This window comes from Sciurus carolinensis, chromosome 8 (genome assembly GCF_902686445.1).
Source record: "Sciurus carolinensis chromosome 8, mSciCar1.2, whole genome shotgun sequence".
Lineage (NCBI taxonomy): Eukaryota > Metazoa > Chordata > Mammalia > Rodentia > Sciuridae > Sciurus > Sciurus carolinensis.
Window position 1 is genome coordinate 19,732,149 of NC_062220.1, and position 18,349 is coordinate 19,750,497.

Below are 18,349 nucleotides of genomic sequence, written 5' to 3' on the forward strand. Positions count from 1 at the left end.
TGATTACCTATTTCACTGTCTAGATGTTTGTTTACATCATTATTCCTAAGGACAGGGAAACTTGCCAAGGGTGATATAATTGTTGGTACACACAAAACTACAAAGTTTGTGTATGTAATCTCTGAATTCCATTTCTATTCCTTTTTCAGTTTTTTGTTACTAGTTTTATCTTCCAGTGACCAATGCTCCAATTGCCATTATACAGAGTAAAACATTTGATTATTATTCATTCATTCTAAAGCTCTAAATAATTCACTTATGTCAGAGATATTTGTTTTAAAAGAGAATCTCAGATACTACAATAATGAGTGTATGGAAATAAATGTCTATAGAATTTAAGGCAACCATTGGGGATAGCTTGACAAAACTGAAATCTCAGAACCTTCAAAATACATCTTATGGGTATTCACATATGTATGAAAGTGATTGAGTCACAGATACTAGGAATAACTGAATACAAGAAGATATTCAATTAGCAATGGTTATCAGAAAGTCACTTTAACCTGTTGCTTTAATTCAAAACCAAAATCTTACAAGACAGAGGAAAATGAGTAAGGTAGTTAGGTAGATGAAATCAAGTACAGTTTTCCTACCTCAAATATTTTTTTAGAAGCCAAGAAGGAGCTTGTCCAGGTATTTTCACTATAAAAGAGAATATACCATAAAATATCTGGTTATGTGTTAAGATCAACAAAACATAATAGTTTATTTTTTGTCAATTCATTTATATATTTAATGGTTAGCTTAATTGAGATTATCTTCAATTTTTAATCTACTATCATCTCATTCAGATATATAAAATATGAGTGCATATTTCATCTGGAAGCCTTTGGATTAAACTGTTTCCAGAGAATAGAAAACTATGATTAGGTAGAAATACCTAATCATAACTGTCTAACAATTCATAATTGAGTATGTTTGGATCTATGAAGAATATCTACATGTACACTAAAGTGACCAACCTTTTAGACAGCTAATTCAGGACATAGACATACCAGATCCCCCCAAATTTATTTATCAATGTATTTAATACATTGATGTAATAAATAATTATACACACATTATTAAGATAAAGTAGGTATTCAAATTACACATCCTTCTGTATTATTTGCCTTGCTAATACATGACACTATTTAAGCAAAACCATAAGTAGTTAAAAGTGGCAGTTAATTGTCATTAGTAGAATTAAACAAATAGCATGTATGAGAAAGTGGAATATTTTTATAATGTCTCCCTCCTTTCCTCTGATATAGACTTTAACTCTTTATTATTTAAATTTTATAGGCCATAGTATTGTATATTCTTTTAAAAGTTGAATGTAAATACTATGGGAGCTAATTAGATATTACCTATGTTGAATAAAAATCAACAATGATATTTTTTCTGTCCCATGATACAGCAGGATGTTTTTATTGTTTCATTTTTCAATAATACTTCTCTTAACTGCCTATAGTTTTTAAATATCATTCCTTTGTTTTATGTAGTAGTAAAACAGAATTCACACAAACATCAAATACTTTTTTTTTTTTTTTTTTTTTTTTTTTTTTTAGTACTTGGGTGCTTAACCACTAAGCGACATTACCAGCCCTTTTTAAAAAGATTTCTATTTTCTATTTTGAGCCAGATGTGGTGGCACGTGACAGTAATCCCAGTGACTCGGGAGGCTGAGGCAGGAGGATCACAGTTCAATCCTAAGCAAAAGCAAGGTACTAAGCAACTCAGTGAGACACTGTCTCAAAATAATACACAAAATAGGGTTGAGGATGTGGCTCAGTGGTTGAGTGACCCTGAGTTCAATCCCTGGCACCCCTCCCCACGAAAATTTTTTTAAATTTTGAGGCAGGGTATTATTTAGTTGCTTAGGGCCTTGCTAAATTGCTGAGGCTCGCTTTGAACTTGTGATCCTTCTACCTTAGCCTCCAGAGCTGCTGGGATTTCAGGCATGTGCCACTGCACCTGGTATCAAATTCCATTTGACTTGTAGTCCTGATTTTATCAAGCCCATATAACACTGATACTGGTCAGTCCATGGTAATGACATCAAGTTAGATATCCTGTAAACAAAAATGTTTTGAGCATGCAGTACTTAGGATCTTACTTATTAATAAGAGCAGGAGTTCCAATGTCAATCTGCTTTGCAGATGAACTGTTGGTTGTTCAGATACTATCTGTCTATAAATTCATTATGTAGATGTCTGTATCTAAAATGTCTATTATTTTTAGACACTATAAAGTGCATCTGAGACAAAAGAGCCTGACAATGCCCAAGAAATACTTCTGATTTTTCTTTCATTTTGACAGCTGTGGTTGCTCCATCAGACTTCCACAACCTCTTCTGAAGACATTTGTTTTGGTCATGCACGTTTCAGTCTTGGGTCCATCCCAGATGGCTCTACCTCACAGCCTCCCTGAATGACCCTGCCCCTTCTGCAGCTGGTTCAAGTGTCCCCATTCTATTCTGTGAAAAGCCCCTTCCCTATCTAAAACTAACAAGAAAGTCTGTGATTCACCAGCAGAATGCTGTGTGCATTCATAAGCCCATATTTTTAGTCTACATAAGCAACCTTCTCTTTCCCCTTATGGGATAGGTCTATGTACTGCTTCCCTTATGCTATAGTAAAAGACCTAATAAAATATCTTTTGAATGATTTTGTTTTGTCTATTCATAATTTTTATCTCAAATAGAGTGGGCTAAGATGGTTGCACTGAATTTGCTGGCACCAAAACCTGCCAGTAACCAGAGATGGTAACGCTAAGAATAACTAGCTGCCGAGAGCTGCAAGAAAAGCTGCAGGGAGAGCTGTTAATTCCAGCTGCAGAAGGAACTGTGGGCTCCAGCTGCCAGAAAGGCAAAGGGGAGAGCCACTAACACTAAGAACTGAGAGTTGCTAATCCTCAAAACTCAGAGTTGCTAACTCCTAGGGAGCCGCACTTTGCCTATTTGTGCTTTCTGTGTGAATTGAGCAAAAGAACCTTCAGCAGATTGGTAACTCATTGACTGTCATCAGAAGTTAAATTTCTCTTTCTCAGGGGAACACTTTTTTTAAATATTGAGATAATTTGAACTTAAAAGAGGATCCCAAACAAATTACAGTTTTAGTGCTTAATGTGTATGCTCCTTTCCAGTGACATATTTTTTTGAGGTCTTAGTCTTAATTCCCCTCGAGAAGTCATTGTTTCACCATTTGAGCTTTTGTCACAACCTGGGCCTGATAATGATCAACTCAGATACAGTCAGTTCATTTTCTTGACTCCTTAAAACCTCTTCAAAGATTTTCAGGTTTGGAGAAGCAACATATAAATTGTTTCACTGAAGTTCTTTCCTCTATTCTTCTCCTCAAAGTATTTCCAAATTAGAGAAGGATATTCCCTTTCTGTCCCACATTTGAAGATGTGATTTAATGGAGAACAACATTTTGATATCTTCTCAATGGCTAGCAACAAAGATAGCTATTGTATACATGTCTAAGGAGGCTCTTTTCGTCCATTTCTATAAAGTAAAAAATTTCATATTTTGAGGATACTAAAATGTGACATAAAACTTTCATTATGAAAATCTGAATGTCACAAGTTAGTAAATCACACCCACTTGTAGTACAAGATGTGGGAGACATTTATTAGGTGAGGTCTTTTAATTTTCTTTGGTAAAAAGTTAACTGACTGGAACATGCTAAAATTTACATTTTCATTGCCATCAATACAGATTGATAAGCACAACTAGTTTGTATTTGGACAAAATATTAATAATATTTGTTTTTAAGTTTTCTTTGGTTTTGTTAGAAACTTCATAGAAATGGAGATTATCTGAAACTCCATTTTTCAAATCAAAATATATAAAAGCCAGGAGAATGCTTTTTGTTATCAGGATTCAGTACATTACTTGATACAATGTTGAAAACATTTTGGTTGGTAAGATTTGATAAAATGAGCTTTACACTGTAATAGACCAGCATATCTGTCATCAGATAGGGTATTTTAGTGGCAACCCATGAATTAGGAAATACAGTTTTTATTCTGTTTCATGAAACAATCAAGGAAATGGTATGATAACTATTCATTCATGTGGTATGCCCAAGTGAATTCACCAGCAAGTTTTTTTTCTCTCTTTTTTCAGGACCAAGGACTGGACTCAGGGCCTTGCCAGTAAGTACTAGGCAAGAACTCTGCCACTGAGCTAAATCCCCAACCCCACCAGCTATCAGTTTTGCAGGAAAATACATTAATTTAGTTCTTACTTGTCTCATCCTGGACTTATGAGATTTAGTCTCCCTGTGTACTTATATCTCTATTCCTTCATGATGCCCAGGTCAACCTAAAACTCAAGTTGAGACACACCTCCTATGAGAACAAATGGTTTATTAGTGGAGCCAAGGTGAAGACGATCACTTGGGAAAAACACATTTTAGTTGTTACCCAGAATAGTGCTTCGAGATTTTATTAAACTGTGGCTATATTTGTGGCTTTAAATCATGAGTGGGGGGTGCCACTAAAAATGACTTGTTAGTCACTTGTTAGGAATTATGGTGCTGGAAAGGTTAAGCTGTCTTGTAAAAAAGGGGTTGGGTCCCAGCAGCTCAGGAGCTGAGACAGGAGGATGGAGAGTTCAAAGCCAGCCATAGCAATAGTAAGGCACTAAGGAACTCTGAGACTGTGTCTCTAAATAAAAATACAAAATACGACTGGGGATGTGGCTCAGTGGTTGAGTGCCCCTGAGTTCAATTAATTTAGTTCTTACTTGTCTCATCCTGGACTTATGAGATTTAGTCTCCCTGTGTACTTATATCTCTATTCCTTCATGATGCCCAGGTCAACCTAAAACTCAAGTTGAGACACACCTCCTATGAGAACAAATGGTTTATTAGTGGAGCCAAGGTGAAGACGATCACTTGGGAAAAACACATTTTATTTGTTACCCAGAATAGTGCTTCGAGATTTTATTAAATTTTATTTCACCATCCCGAAACCCCAGCAAAAAAAAAACAAAAACAAACAAAAAAAAACAATGGTTGGGTGTGGTCTCAGCCTCTGAGTAGTTTGGGTCTGTTGTACCAAAGGTCAGTAGAGATTAACAAACAATATTTGGTCCAGTCTGATGACTGTCATCTGGGGGTGAACATGTCTGCAGTCAAATTCAAAGGTTCAACTCTGGATGTGTCTGAGATCAGATTTAATTACGCCTTCCAACTCCATTTTAAGTACTCTAAACCAATGGTACTACATTTTGATATCTTCCTTGACACACAGGTCCAAATTCTTTTCTGCATATTGTACCATAGGCTCTAATATGCTTAATTATCTCCTTAACTAGTTATCTAGTTATATATATCCTTCTATCCTTCTATCTGTAATTAAAATAACATAATCATTTAACTTTCTCCTTCCGTCTTTTTTTTTTTTTTATGGTGATGACTGAGGTCAAACTCATATTAGTATTGTACTTAATTCCCTCTTCATTATCTGAAAACATGATTTTCATATTCAGATTGAACTGGCACTAGTTTGGTATAAAGCACAACAGTTAATTCACAGGTAAAGTCAAAGATGAACTGTTAACATTTCAGGGTGGTAGTTTACCTGGAAGCCTCAGTTCTCTGTTGGATCTAAGAAGTCATTGATTTTCAGTTTATTTAATATTTTCTTAACATAGGACAAAAATGATGATTTTCAAGGTTTATTCACATTGGAACTACAACCATATGTTCCTCGTTGGATTGTGTAGAGGGAGATGAGGTGAGGGGAGGGGGTGGGGGGGGGAAAGATGGTGGAATGAGACAAACATCATTACCCTATGTACATGTATGACTGCATGAATGGTGTGACTCTACATCGCATACAATCAGAGAAATGAAAAGTCATACTCTGTGTACAATGAATCAAAATGCATTCTACTGTCATATACAACTAAATAGAATGAACAATAAAAACCCATATGTTCCTGTACTAAATTTAAATAGTCTATATTTTCTTCTAAGAGTACTTTTAGCTCTTACATTTAGGTTCGTTTTGAATTAATTTAGTGAATGATGTAAGGACTGTGCCCAACTTTATTCTTTTGCATGTACAAATCCAGTTTTCCCAGTACCATTTATTGTTTACCCATCAAATTGTCTTAGTACCTTTGTTGAAAAATCAGTGATAATAAATATGTGTTTATTTCTATATTCTTGTTATGGTTTGCATATGAGGCAAGTAAAGTAAGTACAAGTTCCTGTGTTATGCAGGAAACTAATCAGTCCATCCTAGTTTGAACGGACTCACTGGGTGATAACTAAAGCAGGTGGGGTGTAGCTGGAGGAGGTGGGTAACTGGGGATGTTCCCTGCATCCCCCTTCTTCTTCTCTCTGCTTTCTAGCTGCCATAAATGGAGAAGAACTTTCTGCCATTTCCTTCTACCATGACGTTCTGCCTCACCTTGGGCCCAGAGCAATGGAGCAAGAATAAACTTTCCCTCTTCTAAGTAGTTCTTGTTGGGTATTTGGGTCACAGTGACACAAAACTGACTAACACAATTCTCAAGTCTGTTTCACTGATCTGTGTGTCTTCCCTATGCCAGTAACACACTGTCTTATTTCTATAGCTTGGTAGTAAATTTTGTAATCAGGAAGTATGAATTCTTGAACTTTGTTGTTCTTTTTTAAAAAAAAAAAAGTTAATTCTGGGTCCCTTGCATTTCCATATCAATTTCAGGTTCAGTTTGTTAGTTTCTGCATGGAAGATAACTGAGATTTTGATAGGATTGTACATTATTTGTCAATTGGGGGAATACTGCCACCTTAATAGTATTAAATCTTCACATTCATGAACACTGGGGTATCTTAACATGTACTTAGATTTTTAATATATTTTGATAAAAGAAAAATTTTGAGATGTTCTAAATTAATTACAAGGGATTCAGGATGGAGTAGGGGAGAGATAAAGTTAATCAGTTAAAAATTGTGAAGGAAGCCAACAAAAAGATTACTTCATATTCCCCTATGTTGAAACCTTGACTTAAAGTCTATCATGGCCAGTGCTCATTTATGTAGGGTTTATGTGTATAAATACAGAAAAAGGTCTCAAATAAATATCCTAAAGTATGATTTTTACTTTCTTCTACTTATGTTTATTTCTAGTTTTTGCTATCACATTTTTTAAAAATGCATATATAAAAGTTACATATAAAAAGCTGAATTGCTTGGGACTGGGGTTGTAGTTCAGTGCAGGGTGCTTGACTAGAATGTGGTGAGGCACTGGGTTCGATCCTCAGCACCACATAAAAATAAATAAATAAAATAAAGGTATTGTGTCGAACAGCTAAAAAAAATATTTTTACAAAAGTTGAATTGCTTGATTGATCACTACTAGAAAGAATAAAGTTCAGGTGAATTAACTATATTAATTATAATAGAAGTAATTCTCTTCTTGGTATAGTTTTTATCTTCATTTCTATTTTTAAATTAATTTGTTATTTCAGAAACCATATGAATATATGGATATGGGATATATATTGTATGCATATTATATATACATATATATAATGTATATTTTAATCAGGTTACCTCGAATCCTCTTTGGAAATAGGTGTGGTGTATATTTATAATAAATTAATAGATATATACATACAATTAATCAAGTATTTTAGGTAAAATTAAGTATTACTTATGTTTTTTCCCCCAAAGGACCACAATTAAAGATAGTATGATAGAAATTAAGTAAAAAATACCAGAGATGCTAGAATACCAGTTAACAATTCACATCAGATTTAGTGGTTTGCAGCAGAAGCGAATGAACAGTCTATAATTTCTCTCCTGAAGACAACCCCTATGATCTCAGGAAGAATATGGCTTTTAAAACATTACATTCCTATGTGCTTTTTGGAGAAAACCTTTCAAAACCTTGGAATATCCCTCAGAAATCTGTCTTCTCATGTAACTGGCGCTGCTTTGTCTGCTCCCTAGGAGCCTGTGCAAACTCCCGGCCCTGCACCTGTAGCCTGGTGCTTATTTACTTGCTTTTCTTCCCTGATAGAAGATGAGCCCCTGCAGGAAAGAAATGGTATCCTGTGCTTCTTAATACCTCCAGCGCCAAACACAGTCGCAAGCACAGAAGTACTGTTGTTTATGACAAGGTGAAGCAGAACATTACCTTTCACATCAGAATTTGATTCTTTGTGTTTTTGCAGTACATGTTCTCTACCATAAACCTAATGGAATAGAGAATCAGAAGGAAAACAATACTATATTATCAACATGAAAGTGGGGTATATTTCCTATATGATTTATGATATGGTGGGTTTTTAACAAACGTTTCTCATTTTAGTTTTTAGGTTTAAACTAGCCAAGAATATGTCACAAATTTGAACCTTCAATATTTGTTATAACACGAGTTTTCTCCTACATCAATGAAAAAAATAAAATTTTGTTGTTTTTTTTTACTGCTAAGGGGAGTTCAGAAAGTTTCCACTTCACATAGAATATACATAGTGAGAAAGAGACAAAAAAGTGTGGTTATAACATCACTTGTTTAAAGATCGAGAAAGAGTGTGAAATGGATGAAAATAAATAAAATTATATGAAAATCTATGAATAGATTGCTAAACTGTGCTTATATACAACAGATGAAAAATATTTTTTGAAGCTCATAAAGAAGTCCAGAGAAAGGAAGAGCATGAAGATATGATACTGCTTTCTGTCTTGAAACGACATGCCAATATGATCCAGGTGGACTAAAAGAGATACACACTGTAATCACGTCTGCTAATATTGAGTCTACAAATCACAAATTATGTGACCGTAAAAATATTTTAAATGTTTCCAAACTTTTTTATTTATCTATATGTATGGATGTTATAATTTTCCAAAAGCGTTTGAGGAGGGAAAAAGGAATTGAAAACATGCCAACATGTAATACATATCAACTACTCAGTAAAAGCGGACTATGACACAGAGTTGAAGCAGGACATGTCCCAACTATTTGGGAGGCTGAGGAAGAAGGATTGCTTGCGACCAGGAGATGGAGACCAGCCTGGGCAACATAGCAAGATCCTGTGTCAAAGATCAAAAACACAAGCCCAAACCCCACAAAACAAACAAAAACATGAAATAGAGTTAAAATCTAAAATCAATTTCTTTGTTGATATAATTTCCAGCAAAAAAAGACATTATATAGAAATTGGTGAAAAAGTAAAAATCAAAACTTATTGAAAGGGGAAAGAAATATTGTAGAAAAAAATCACACAAAAAATAGCGATATTATGTAATTGCTAGAATTTGAGACAAGTGGTAAAGTCTGGCTAAAGAAAATTCACTTGAGTAAGACTTGATTCAGTGAACTCTTGGTGTCATTTTAAAAACTCATCTCTCCAGTGAAATGATGCGGCAAGCCATAAAAAATGATTATACTCATCCCCCAGAAAAATATCATCAGGCCAGTGATCTTTGAAACATAACCTACGATTCCTAACCATAGTAATTTATAATGATTTATAATGAAACTCTTCAAAATCAGTGACCAAAAGTGTCTTGATAGAAAATAAAGTTAACTACAGTACTTTAAAAAATAACTTACTAAAGTTATTTTAGGAACATATTGATGTCTTATGAGCAAACAATTAAGAAATAGTAAATTCAGAATCATAAATTGTTTTCCAGTCATTTACTTCAGTTAAAATGAGATTGTTCACTCTTTTTGTCAATAATAACTAGAAAAGAAATTCTAGGCAGTGACTATGAACTTCTATTAACTCATAGGCCAATTCAGAATGGTATGCAACTTTCTAAAAGTATTTGACAATTATTTTCCATGTGAAAATATTTATAATTAAATATAGATCATGATGATTTCATAATAATTTTAAAGCTCCAATCAAAAAAGAAATCAAATACATGAGCATTTAGTATAAAGCAGTATATCATTTTGCATTAAATATAACTTGGATAATGAGGAATACCACTATGTGGCTGTGTTTATGAGAACTAAGTAAATATATTCTTACAATAATATATATACCTGCAAATAACAGAACAATTAGAGGGTTTGTTTACCAAAGAATTTTAAAATTTTATTCATACAGCATTCTTGAAATAATGTAATTCTAGAATTTAGAATAGATTGGTGGTTTCCCGGAGTTATGGTTTGGATTTGGAATGTCCCCAAAGTCTCATGTTGAAAGCATGGTTCTCAACATAGCAAGGTACAGAAGGGGGGCTTGTAGGCAATGATTGGTTCTGATCTCTTCAGTATATTAATTAATCCATTTAATAGCTGAATGGACTGTGGAGAGGTAGGATCTAGCTGGAGGAAGTAGGTTACTCAGGGTGTGCCCTGGAAAGGTTTATTTTGCCTTCCCACCTCACTCCCCAGCTGTCATGAGCTGAGCAGCTTTCCTCTGCCATGTCCTTCTACCATCATGGTGTCTTACCTCAGACCCTCAGCAATGGAGTCAGCTGACCATGGACTGACACCTCTGAAACTGTGAGCCAAAATAAACTTTTCCTACTTTAAGTTGTTTCTGTCAGGTATTTTGGCCACAGTGACAAAAAGCTAATACACTGGGAGTTAAAATTATGAGGGAAAGGAACAAGATGGCTATAAAGTAGTGGCATGAGAGAGCCCTGTGGTGATAAGGCAGTCTGTATCTTGAATGTGCTTATAGTTGCAGCATAAATGTGATGGAATTACCCAGAACTGTATGCATATGCACACATGTGCACGTGCATTGGTGCCCAAATGAATGCTTACATACTCATAATCTAAATAAGATTTGTGAACTACACCAGTGTCAGTTTCATGGTGTTGAGTAGATTTATGGCAGATGCTAACACTGGGTGAGGAAGAATGTTAAGGTTTGAATATGAGGTGTTCCCCCAAAGCTCCTGTTAATGCAGAAATATTTGGAGGTTGAATGATTAGATTATGAGAGCTGTAACCTAATTGGTCCATCCTGGTTTGAATAGACTGGTGGTAACTACAGGCAAGTGGGGTGTGGCTGGAGGAGGGGGTCTACTGGGGGTGTGCCCTGGAAGTGCTGTTCTTCCTACTTGTCCAATCTCCAAGACAGTTTAGCTTACATCTGCACTAAATCCACCAATCTTCTCTCAATTGCTTTTTACTATACTTGCGCTGTTTTTTTTTTTTTTTAAAACCATACTTGGCTGGTTGCCCTTAAGTTGGACTTCTCTTACCCCTGCTGTATTTGAAGTTAATTCTTTTGGAAAGAGATTAGGAAGCTATCTGATTTTTGAACTTGTTCTCCCTGAGAAAAAATATTGAAGCCTTGGATCTGGAACTGGGGGTAGAGACAATGGCAGTCTTCTGACTAATACCATTGCTTTAGGAGCTATGCATTAGGTGGAAAGAGGGAAAGAGGGCAGGAGCCACAGGCTCTCCACTTGTTTTCTCTAGTATGGAACCACCAACTTTACTGGCCAAGGCAAGGGTAATTAGGGCCCCAGTATGGTCAGTGGTGTAGCACTCAAGGTAAAGCCTCCATCCCTCTAATAGGGTCTGGGTAGAAGAGAGCTCCCATCTTTGGTTTGCAATTACCTGGAACTTAGCTCAGCAATAGGTAGCAGGAGGCAGGATGAAAACACTGATGTCCTGCCCTCTTGGGAAAACAGCCTTCTGATGACTGTGGGGGAAAAGGGTGCAGTTTCCTTGGCTGTGCTAGTCTGGAATAGTGTCTTACTGAACTGAGAGATGGGGAAGGAAGGACTCTGGAGTCAAATATGGGAGGCTTTTGCTATTTCCAATGAATTTGAAAATTTCCTTGAATGGTTTTTTGTTTTTGCATTCATTGGACCTTCCAGATACTTCTTCATTCTTTCCTACATAGTATTTGACAATTTTGCTAGTATATGGGTTTGTTGAGCTCCTCGTGCTGTCACATAGAAGTTGATCTCTTAGCACCATCTATTTTCCCCCTTATATTTCCATTTAGTTTTTCTTAGTTTTAATTTTTTCTTCTTGCTATCATGGATACATCTTGCAAACTTCCTCAAATATTTTTAGAGTAAGAGGTAAACACAAAATGTAAATATGACACCTTAATAATACCTGCTTTTCATCTGTCAAGGATGAGTAAAATTTTAATCATTAAACTTTCTTCAGGAAAATTGTGGTATAAGAAGCATAAGAGAAAATAACCTGCCATTCTCTTGCATTTATATTTTTTAAAAAGCCTCTTAACAACCAGATTAATAAAGTCTTACCTCTTCTCTGGCATTCTGGTGGCTTGCCATGGTAGAATTCCTTTCCTTTTTTGTTTTCAGACATTTTTTCTTGGTTTTTATCTAGGCAAAATATTCATATTTAAAATCAATTTATAATCAACACATCAATGATCATATATATACATACAGACATAATACTATCTTAAGACTTACTTCCTAGAAGATGATAAGTCCTGTTCCTTTTCAGCCTACTAAGTACAACCTAAGTACTCTAGATATCCAAAAGGTGAAAGCTGGAATGTCGTATTGCTATTTCCATTTTTTTATTCCTCTATAATAGAATGATGTATTCCCCATCCTTTATCATGTAACTTTGTGGCATACTCCATTTGTTGGAGTATACTTCAACAAATCTTTTGATGTTGGGCCTCATTATATGACTTATAATGGTTAATGGAATGTTAGTGAATATGCTATCAGGTGTGGTTGTAATATGACATATGGTTGCCAGGAGACTGTAGTTATAAACAGGCTTATATTGATTGGTTGTTCCACTTACTGGGTTTTCACCATTGGATTTTTCCCTGAGTAATCTCTGATCCAAGGAAAATAAGAAACATGTGAAATGTAATTGGACTCAACCTGATCAGCTGACCCTATCCAAGTCTAGCACAAACAACCTGCAGACTCCATGAGTGAAAAAATGTTTGTTTTAAGTCACTGAGGTTTTAAAGTTGTTTGCTAAGCAGAAAGTAGCTAATTAACCTAGTATCTTGCTTGGTTTGTTCCCTCACTTCCTTAGTCATGTCTTCATTTTGGTAACCTCCTCAGAAACTGCAATGTCCACCTAAACTGCTTATTCCTCTTCTTTCTGGAATTTCCATCAGGCACCAATTCCATGTAATATGTCATATATTTTACTTATTTATCTTATTTACTGTGTCTCTCCCAGTCAGAATAAAAGATAACAAAGGGAAAGATTTTTGTCTCATTTGTTCACTGCTCTGTCCCTAGCATATACATAGACAGTGCCCGGTGCTACAACACTATAGTTGGAGCACAATATGCATTTAAGTAATAAATGTGTAAATGAATATTGTGCTAGTAATCAGGTGATATATGTCAGGTTGCCACCTCTTTCACTAACAGTGTGGTTTTTGAGAAGCAATTTAATCTCTCTGAATCTTAACCATTAGTATCTATAAAGTGTATGAGAAAAATCTTAAGTTAAAAAATTCTATTATTTAAAGATATGCACATAATCAGAAGCATTATTATGTAATAATTACATAACTGCAAATATTTTCCAGATTGTTAGTCACAATAAGAAGAGTAACCTAAATAGCATACCCATATTATAAGAAAAATTTTTAATTATACCTGAGAAGTTACCTTGAGAAGATATGTCTGAGAGTCATTGGATTCCGAACTGTCAGAGCCTCGGCTACTATAAAAATAATAATTTTAGTTTATAGAATGTTTTGGTGGCATTTTAAAATTTCATTTGTTTCTGGATGCAGTGATACATGCTTATAGTCCCAGTTATTAGGGAGGCTGAAGTTGAGGAATTGCAAGTTCAAGGCCAGTCTGGGCAACTTACCAAGACTTGCCAAAAAATAAATAAAAAAAATAAAATAAAATAAAGTCCGGGGAAATTGCTCAGTGGTTGAGCACTTGCCTAGGATGTATGTGTTCCTCACACTTAATGGTGAGAAACTAGATGCTTTTGTGCAAAGACAGAACAGGGCAGGCATGGCCCCTTCCAGAACTTCTGTTCAGTATTAAACTGAAGGTTCTAGTTAATGCAGTAAGACAAAAAAAGCAAATAAAAAGTCAGATTGGTAAATAAGAAATAAAACTTTCTAGATTGTACCTTAGAAATAAATAAGTAAATATGTACACATGTGTATACAGGTTATTTTCATATATACAAAAAGATAAATACATACTTATGTTTTAAAGCATGTTATTATTATTTAAATTTGTCCTTTTTGGCTAAGAAATTACATAGCTAGTTTATCATATTTACAGTAGTATCTGAGAGAATGTGCACTAGAAAATATTTTGTCATTAAGCAAGATAATTTTCAAAGCTGTTTTAGTTTTGCTTTACTATTTTATAACCTAATCATAAAATATTATTTGTTTTAGTACCACTAGATATTTTGCTTTATAAAGAAATATTTTCAATTACAAATCAAACGCATCAATACTTTTTTTTCTTTTTGGTACTGGGGATTGAACCCAGGGGTACTTAACCACCGAGACACATTCTCAGCCCTATTTTGTATTTTATTTAGAGACACGGTCTCACCCAGTTGTTTAGGGCATTGCTAGGTTGCTGAGGCTGGCTTTGAACTTGTGATCCTCCTGCCTCAGCCTCCCAGAGTCACTGGGATTACAGGGGTTCACCACAATGCCTGGCACATCAATTCTTTTAAATCAAATAATTTTCTCTTATTTAGATGTTTGAAACACATTTTGTTTCCTAGCAGTTATAAAAGAAATTTTTTTTTTTTTTTTTTTTGCGGTGCTGGGGATTGAACCCAGGGCCTTATGCTTGCGAGACAAGCACTCTACCAACTAAGCCATCTCCCCAGCCCAAAAGAAATTTTTTATTTGAAAAACTGCATATGTGTACTTGCAATTTAAACCTCAAAGGATTTTATTTATTTTACTTTGCTTCTCAGGTCCAACTATAAGCTTTCTTCAGGTACCTATGTTTATTTTCTCTCTTTTTTTAAAAAATATTCAGTTAGTCTTTTTATTGTAGTAAAGTCTGCTTCACATGTTTTTGCCTATTACTGTGTATGGTCTTGCTTCCTTAAGCACACTGGAGTTATGCTTTCTACATGCTAAATAATTCAGTTTCCTTTTAAAATCTTTTCAATTCTCTAGAAAAATTAGATGGAAGTTTTCATGTTCCTTTTCAAAAGGGTGATACATGCATAAGAGGTACACTTGTCATGTTTCTGGACATGCAAGAATGAAGTTTTCTTTATTGTGAATTAGATTTTATAAACTTTGCAAAAAGAAATAATTAGCATAGAATAATTCTATAAGCTCAAAAACCTTTCTATACACTCCTGTATATGAGCCTATTTATACTAGAAAAGCAAGGTTATTCTCAATTTACCAGAGTCCTGAATCTCTTTAAAAAGCTATTCTAGATAGATAATATATGCTAAAACATATTACTTATATAGTATTTTATAGTACCATGTTATGAAATACTTCTTTGTACATTATCTTATTTGACATCACCTTTTATCTCTTATCCTTATTTAGAAAAAATTTAAAAGTAGGCAGTTTTCAAATATATATAAAGTGATATATATATGATATACTAATGCTAAACAGTATATAGTTTATATAGTGTATATATATTAAGTCTAAAAAGAATTACAAAGAAATCTAAAATTGCATCAGTATTCATTTTACTGGGTATTTTTATTGGTAGATTGTAGGATAAAGTAAGTAAATATCTGCACTAATGTAACTAGGAACAGATTTTTAGCATTATAGAAATGAGATACAAGCATAAAATAAAGGAAGAAAAAAATCTTACAGTTTTAAATTTCTTGCTGGAAATATAACTACAAATTCATATTTTTTTTTCTTAAAAATAACTATTTCCACCAGGTGTGATGGTGCATGCCTATAATCCTAGCAGCTTGGGAGGCTAAGTAAGGAGGATCGCAAGTTCAAAGCCAGCTTCAGCAATTTAGTGAGGCCCTACGCAACCTAGGGAGACCCTGACTCAAAATAAAAAATTAAAAGAGCTGGGGAGTGGCTCAATGGTTAAGTGATGCTGGGCTCAATCCCTGGTACGAAAACAAACAAACAAACAAACAAAATTTATTTCCTAACTCAAACCCTTGAAACATACCTAAAGTAATAATAATCACTATCTAGGTATGTTATCTAAATGACATTTTTCATAAAAGGAATCAGGATTTCTGGAAGAAATGGTATATTCCAGTTCTAGGGCAGGGAATGTACAAGATGAGCCTAAGAAATCTTATCATGACTAATTATAAAACAGACATGTCAAAAAGATTAAGGTCAACTTAAAGCATCTTCTATTGACTAGATTTGAGGAAATTTGAGCATTAGAATGATAATAACTGTAAATGATTAGAACATGTCAAATATGAACAAATCCATGAGTTCAAAATGATACTATCTGCAAATAAATGTATTAGTCACCAGTGGAAGTTTCAGAATTTGAAACTGTATAAATACAAGGAAGAATAAAACATTTATTCTACCTTTCCTATAGAAACTGTTCTAAAATCAATACCTTCCTTCTTCCAACAATATTTCCTTAGCATTGAATTTTATACTTTTTTATTCACTAATATTATAGTACTTTTATGTCTATAAAAGTGTCAGTCCTCTGTGGGCAATGGCAGCACTAAAAACAATTTGGAGAGAGGGAAGACCAAACCACAAGACTAATAGAAAACAATCAACAAAATTTCAACAATAAATCATCCCTATCAATAATTACTTTAAATTTAAATGGGTTAAATTCCCCAAAGGACAGAGAGTGACTGAATGGATTTAAAAATAATACCCAATTACATGCTATCTACAAAAATTTCCTTTAGATTAAAGGACACACATAGGCTGAAAGTAAAGACATCCAAAAGAGATATCCTATGCAAATAGTAACCAAATGGAGTGGGGGTAGTTATACTTACATCAGACAAAGTAGACTAGGTCAAAAACTATCACAAAATGATTGAAATGATATTTTGTTGTTTATTTCATTTCCCTGGTTAATAATGAGGTTGAGTATCTTTTAATATATTTATATTTTTGTTTTTCTCCTTTGTGAATTATCAGTTCATATATTTTATAGTTTTCCATTTATTATTTATCTTTTACTTTGTTTGCTTTATATAGCAATCATTTCTTGTTTTTATATATATATATAGAAAAATATTCTTTCAGTTTCTGTCTAGCCTATTAATATTATGCTATTTTATTATAAAGACATTAAAATTTTAATTTAGCTAAAAAACTATTACAAAAAACAAAGAACATTATTTAAGTATAAAAGGGTTGATCTATCAGGAAGATATGGTGGATACACACACATCCATCATACCTTGTGTGCATACACATACACATTCAACGTAAGAGTACTTAAATATATAAAGCAACTTTACATACTAGAGGGAGAAATAGATAGCAATATAGTAATAGTAGGAAGCTTTAATATCTCACTTTCAATAATGGATAGAACAACCAAACAGAAGATCAATAAGGAAACAGAGGACTTGAACAATACCATGGATCAAATGGATCTAATGGATACACACAGAACATTTCACTCAATAGCAGTAGAATCCACATCTTCTAAAGTACACATGAACTTTCTTTATAGCAGATCATGTTGGGTCACAAAACAAGTCTTAACAAATTTAAGAAAACTGAAATCATACCAAGTATCATGCTGATCACAATAGAATAGAACATTAATCGATAATAGAAGGAAAACTGAAATATTCACAAGTAAATAGAAATTAAATGGCACGCCTTTGAATGATCTTTTGGGTTAAAGGAAAAGTCAAAAAGGAATTTAAAACATACCTAAAGAAAAACAAAATTGGAAACACAACATACCAATATTTGTGGGATATAGCAAAAGCAGTACTGAGGGAAATTTATTGTGATAAACGATCACACTAATGATCTCAATTAAACAACCTAACTTTACATCTTAAGTATCTAGGAAAAGAACAAAGTTGGAGGCATCATTTTTCCTGACTTCAGATTATATTATAATAAAGCTACAGACAAGCAGAACCCTGGAATAGAATCTAGAAACCCCCAATAAATTTGCCCATATATGGTAAACTGATAATCAACAAGAGTGTCAAGGATATACAATGGAGAAAGAATAGTTTCTTTAACAAATAATGTAGGGAAAACTGGATATCCACAAGCAGAAGAATGAAAGTAGACTCTTCCATTTTCAAAAGATAATATTCAGCCTTAATTGGATCCAATTGTAGTAGACTTTCCCTTCTACAGTCCTAATTCTAAAATTACCCGACCACATAGATCATACCTCTGAGTATTCCAGCCAGGACTTAGGTGTATAAACAGGCCTGCTGCACGCCCAGGCGCCCTTGCTAGCCAGGTTGTAGCATGCTCTCTGGCAGAAGTAAAGGTTTGCCTTGCCTACCG

General features: G+C 34.1%; 1 protein-coding gene across 1 annotated transcript in view; it reads right to left on the bottom strand.

The window, feature by feature from the left end:
• Window positions 1-18,349, bottom strand: part of Agbl3 (AGBL carboxypeptidase 3) — a 71,672-nt gene that overhangs the window by 20,968 nt on the left and 32,355 nt on the right. The window contains 3 exon segments of the mRNA XM_047562097.1: window positions 8,125-8,182; window positions 12,189-12,269; window positions 13,530-13,596. Coding sequence (XP_047418053.1) covers window positions 8,125-8,182; window positions 12,189-12,269; window positions 13,530-13,596 — 206 coding nt within the window.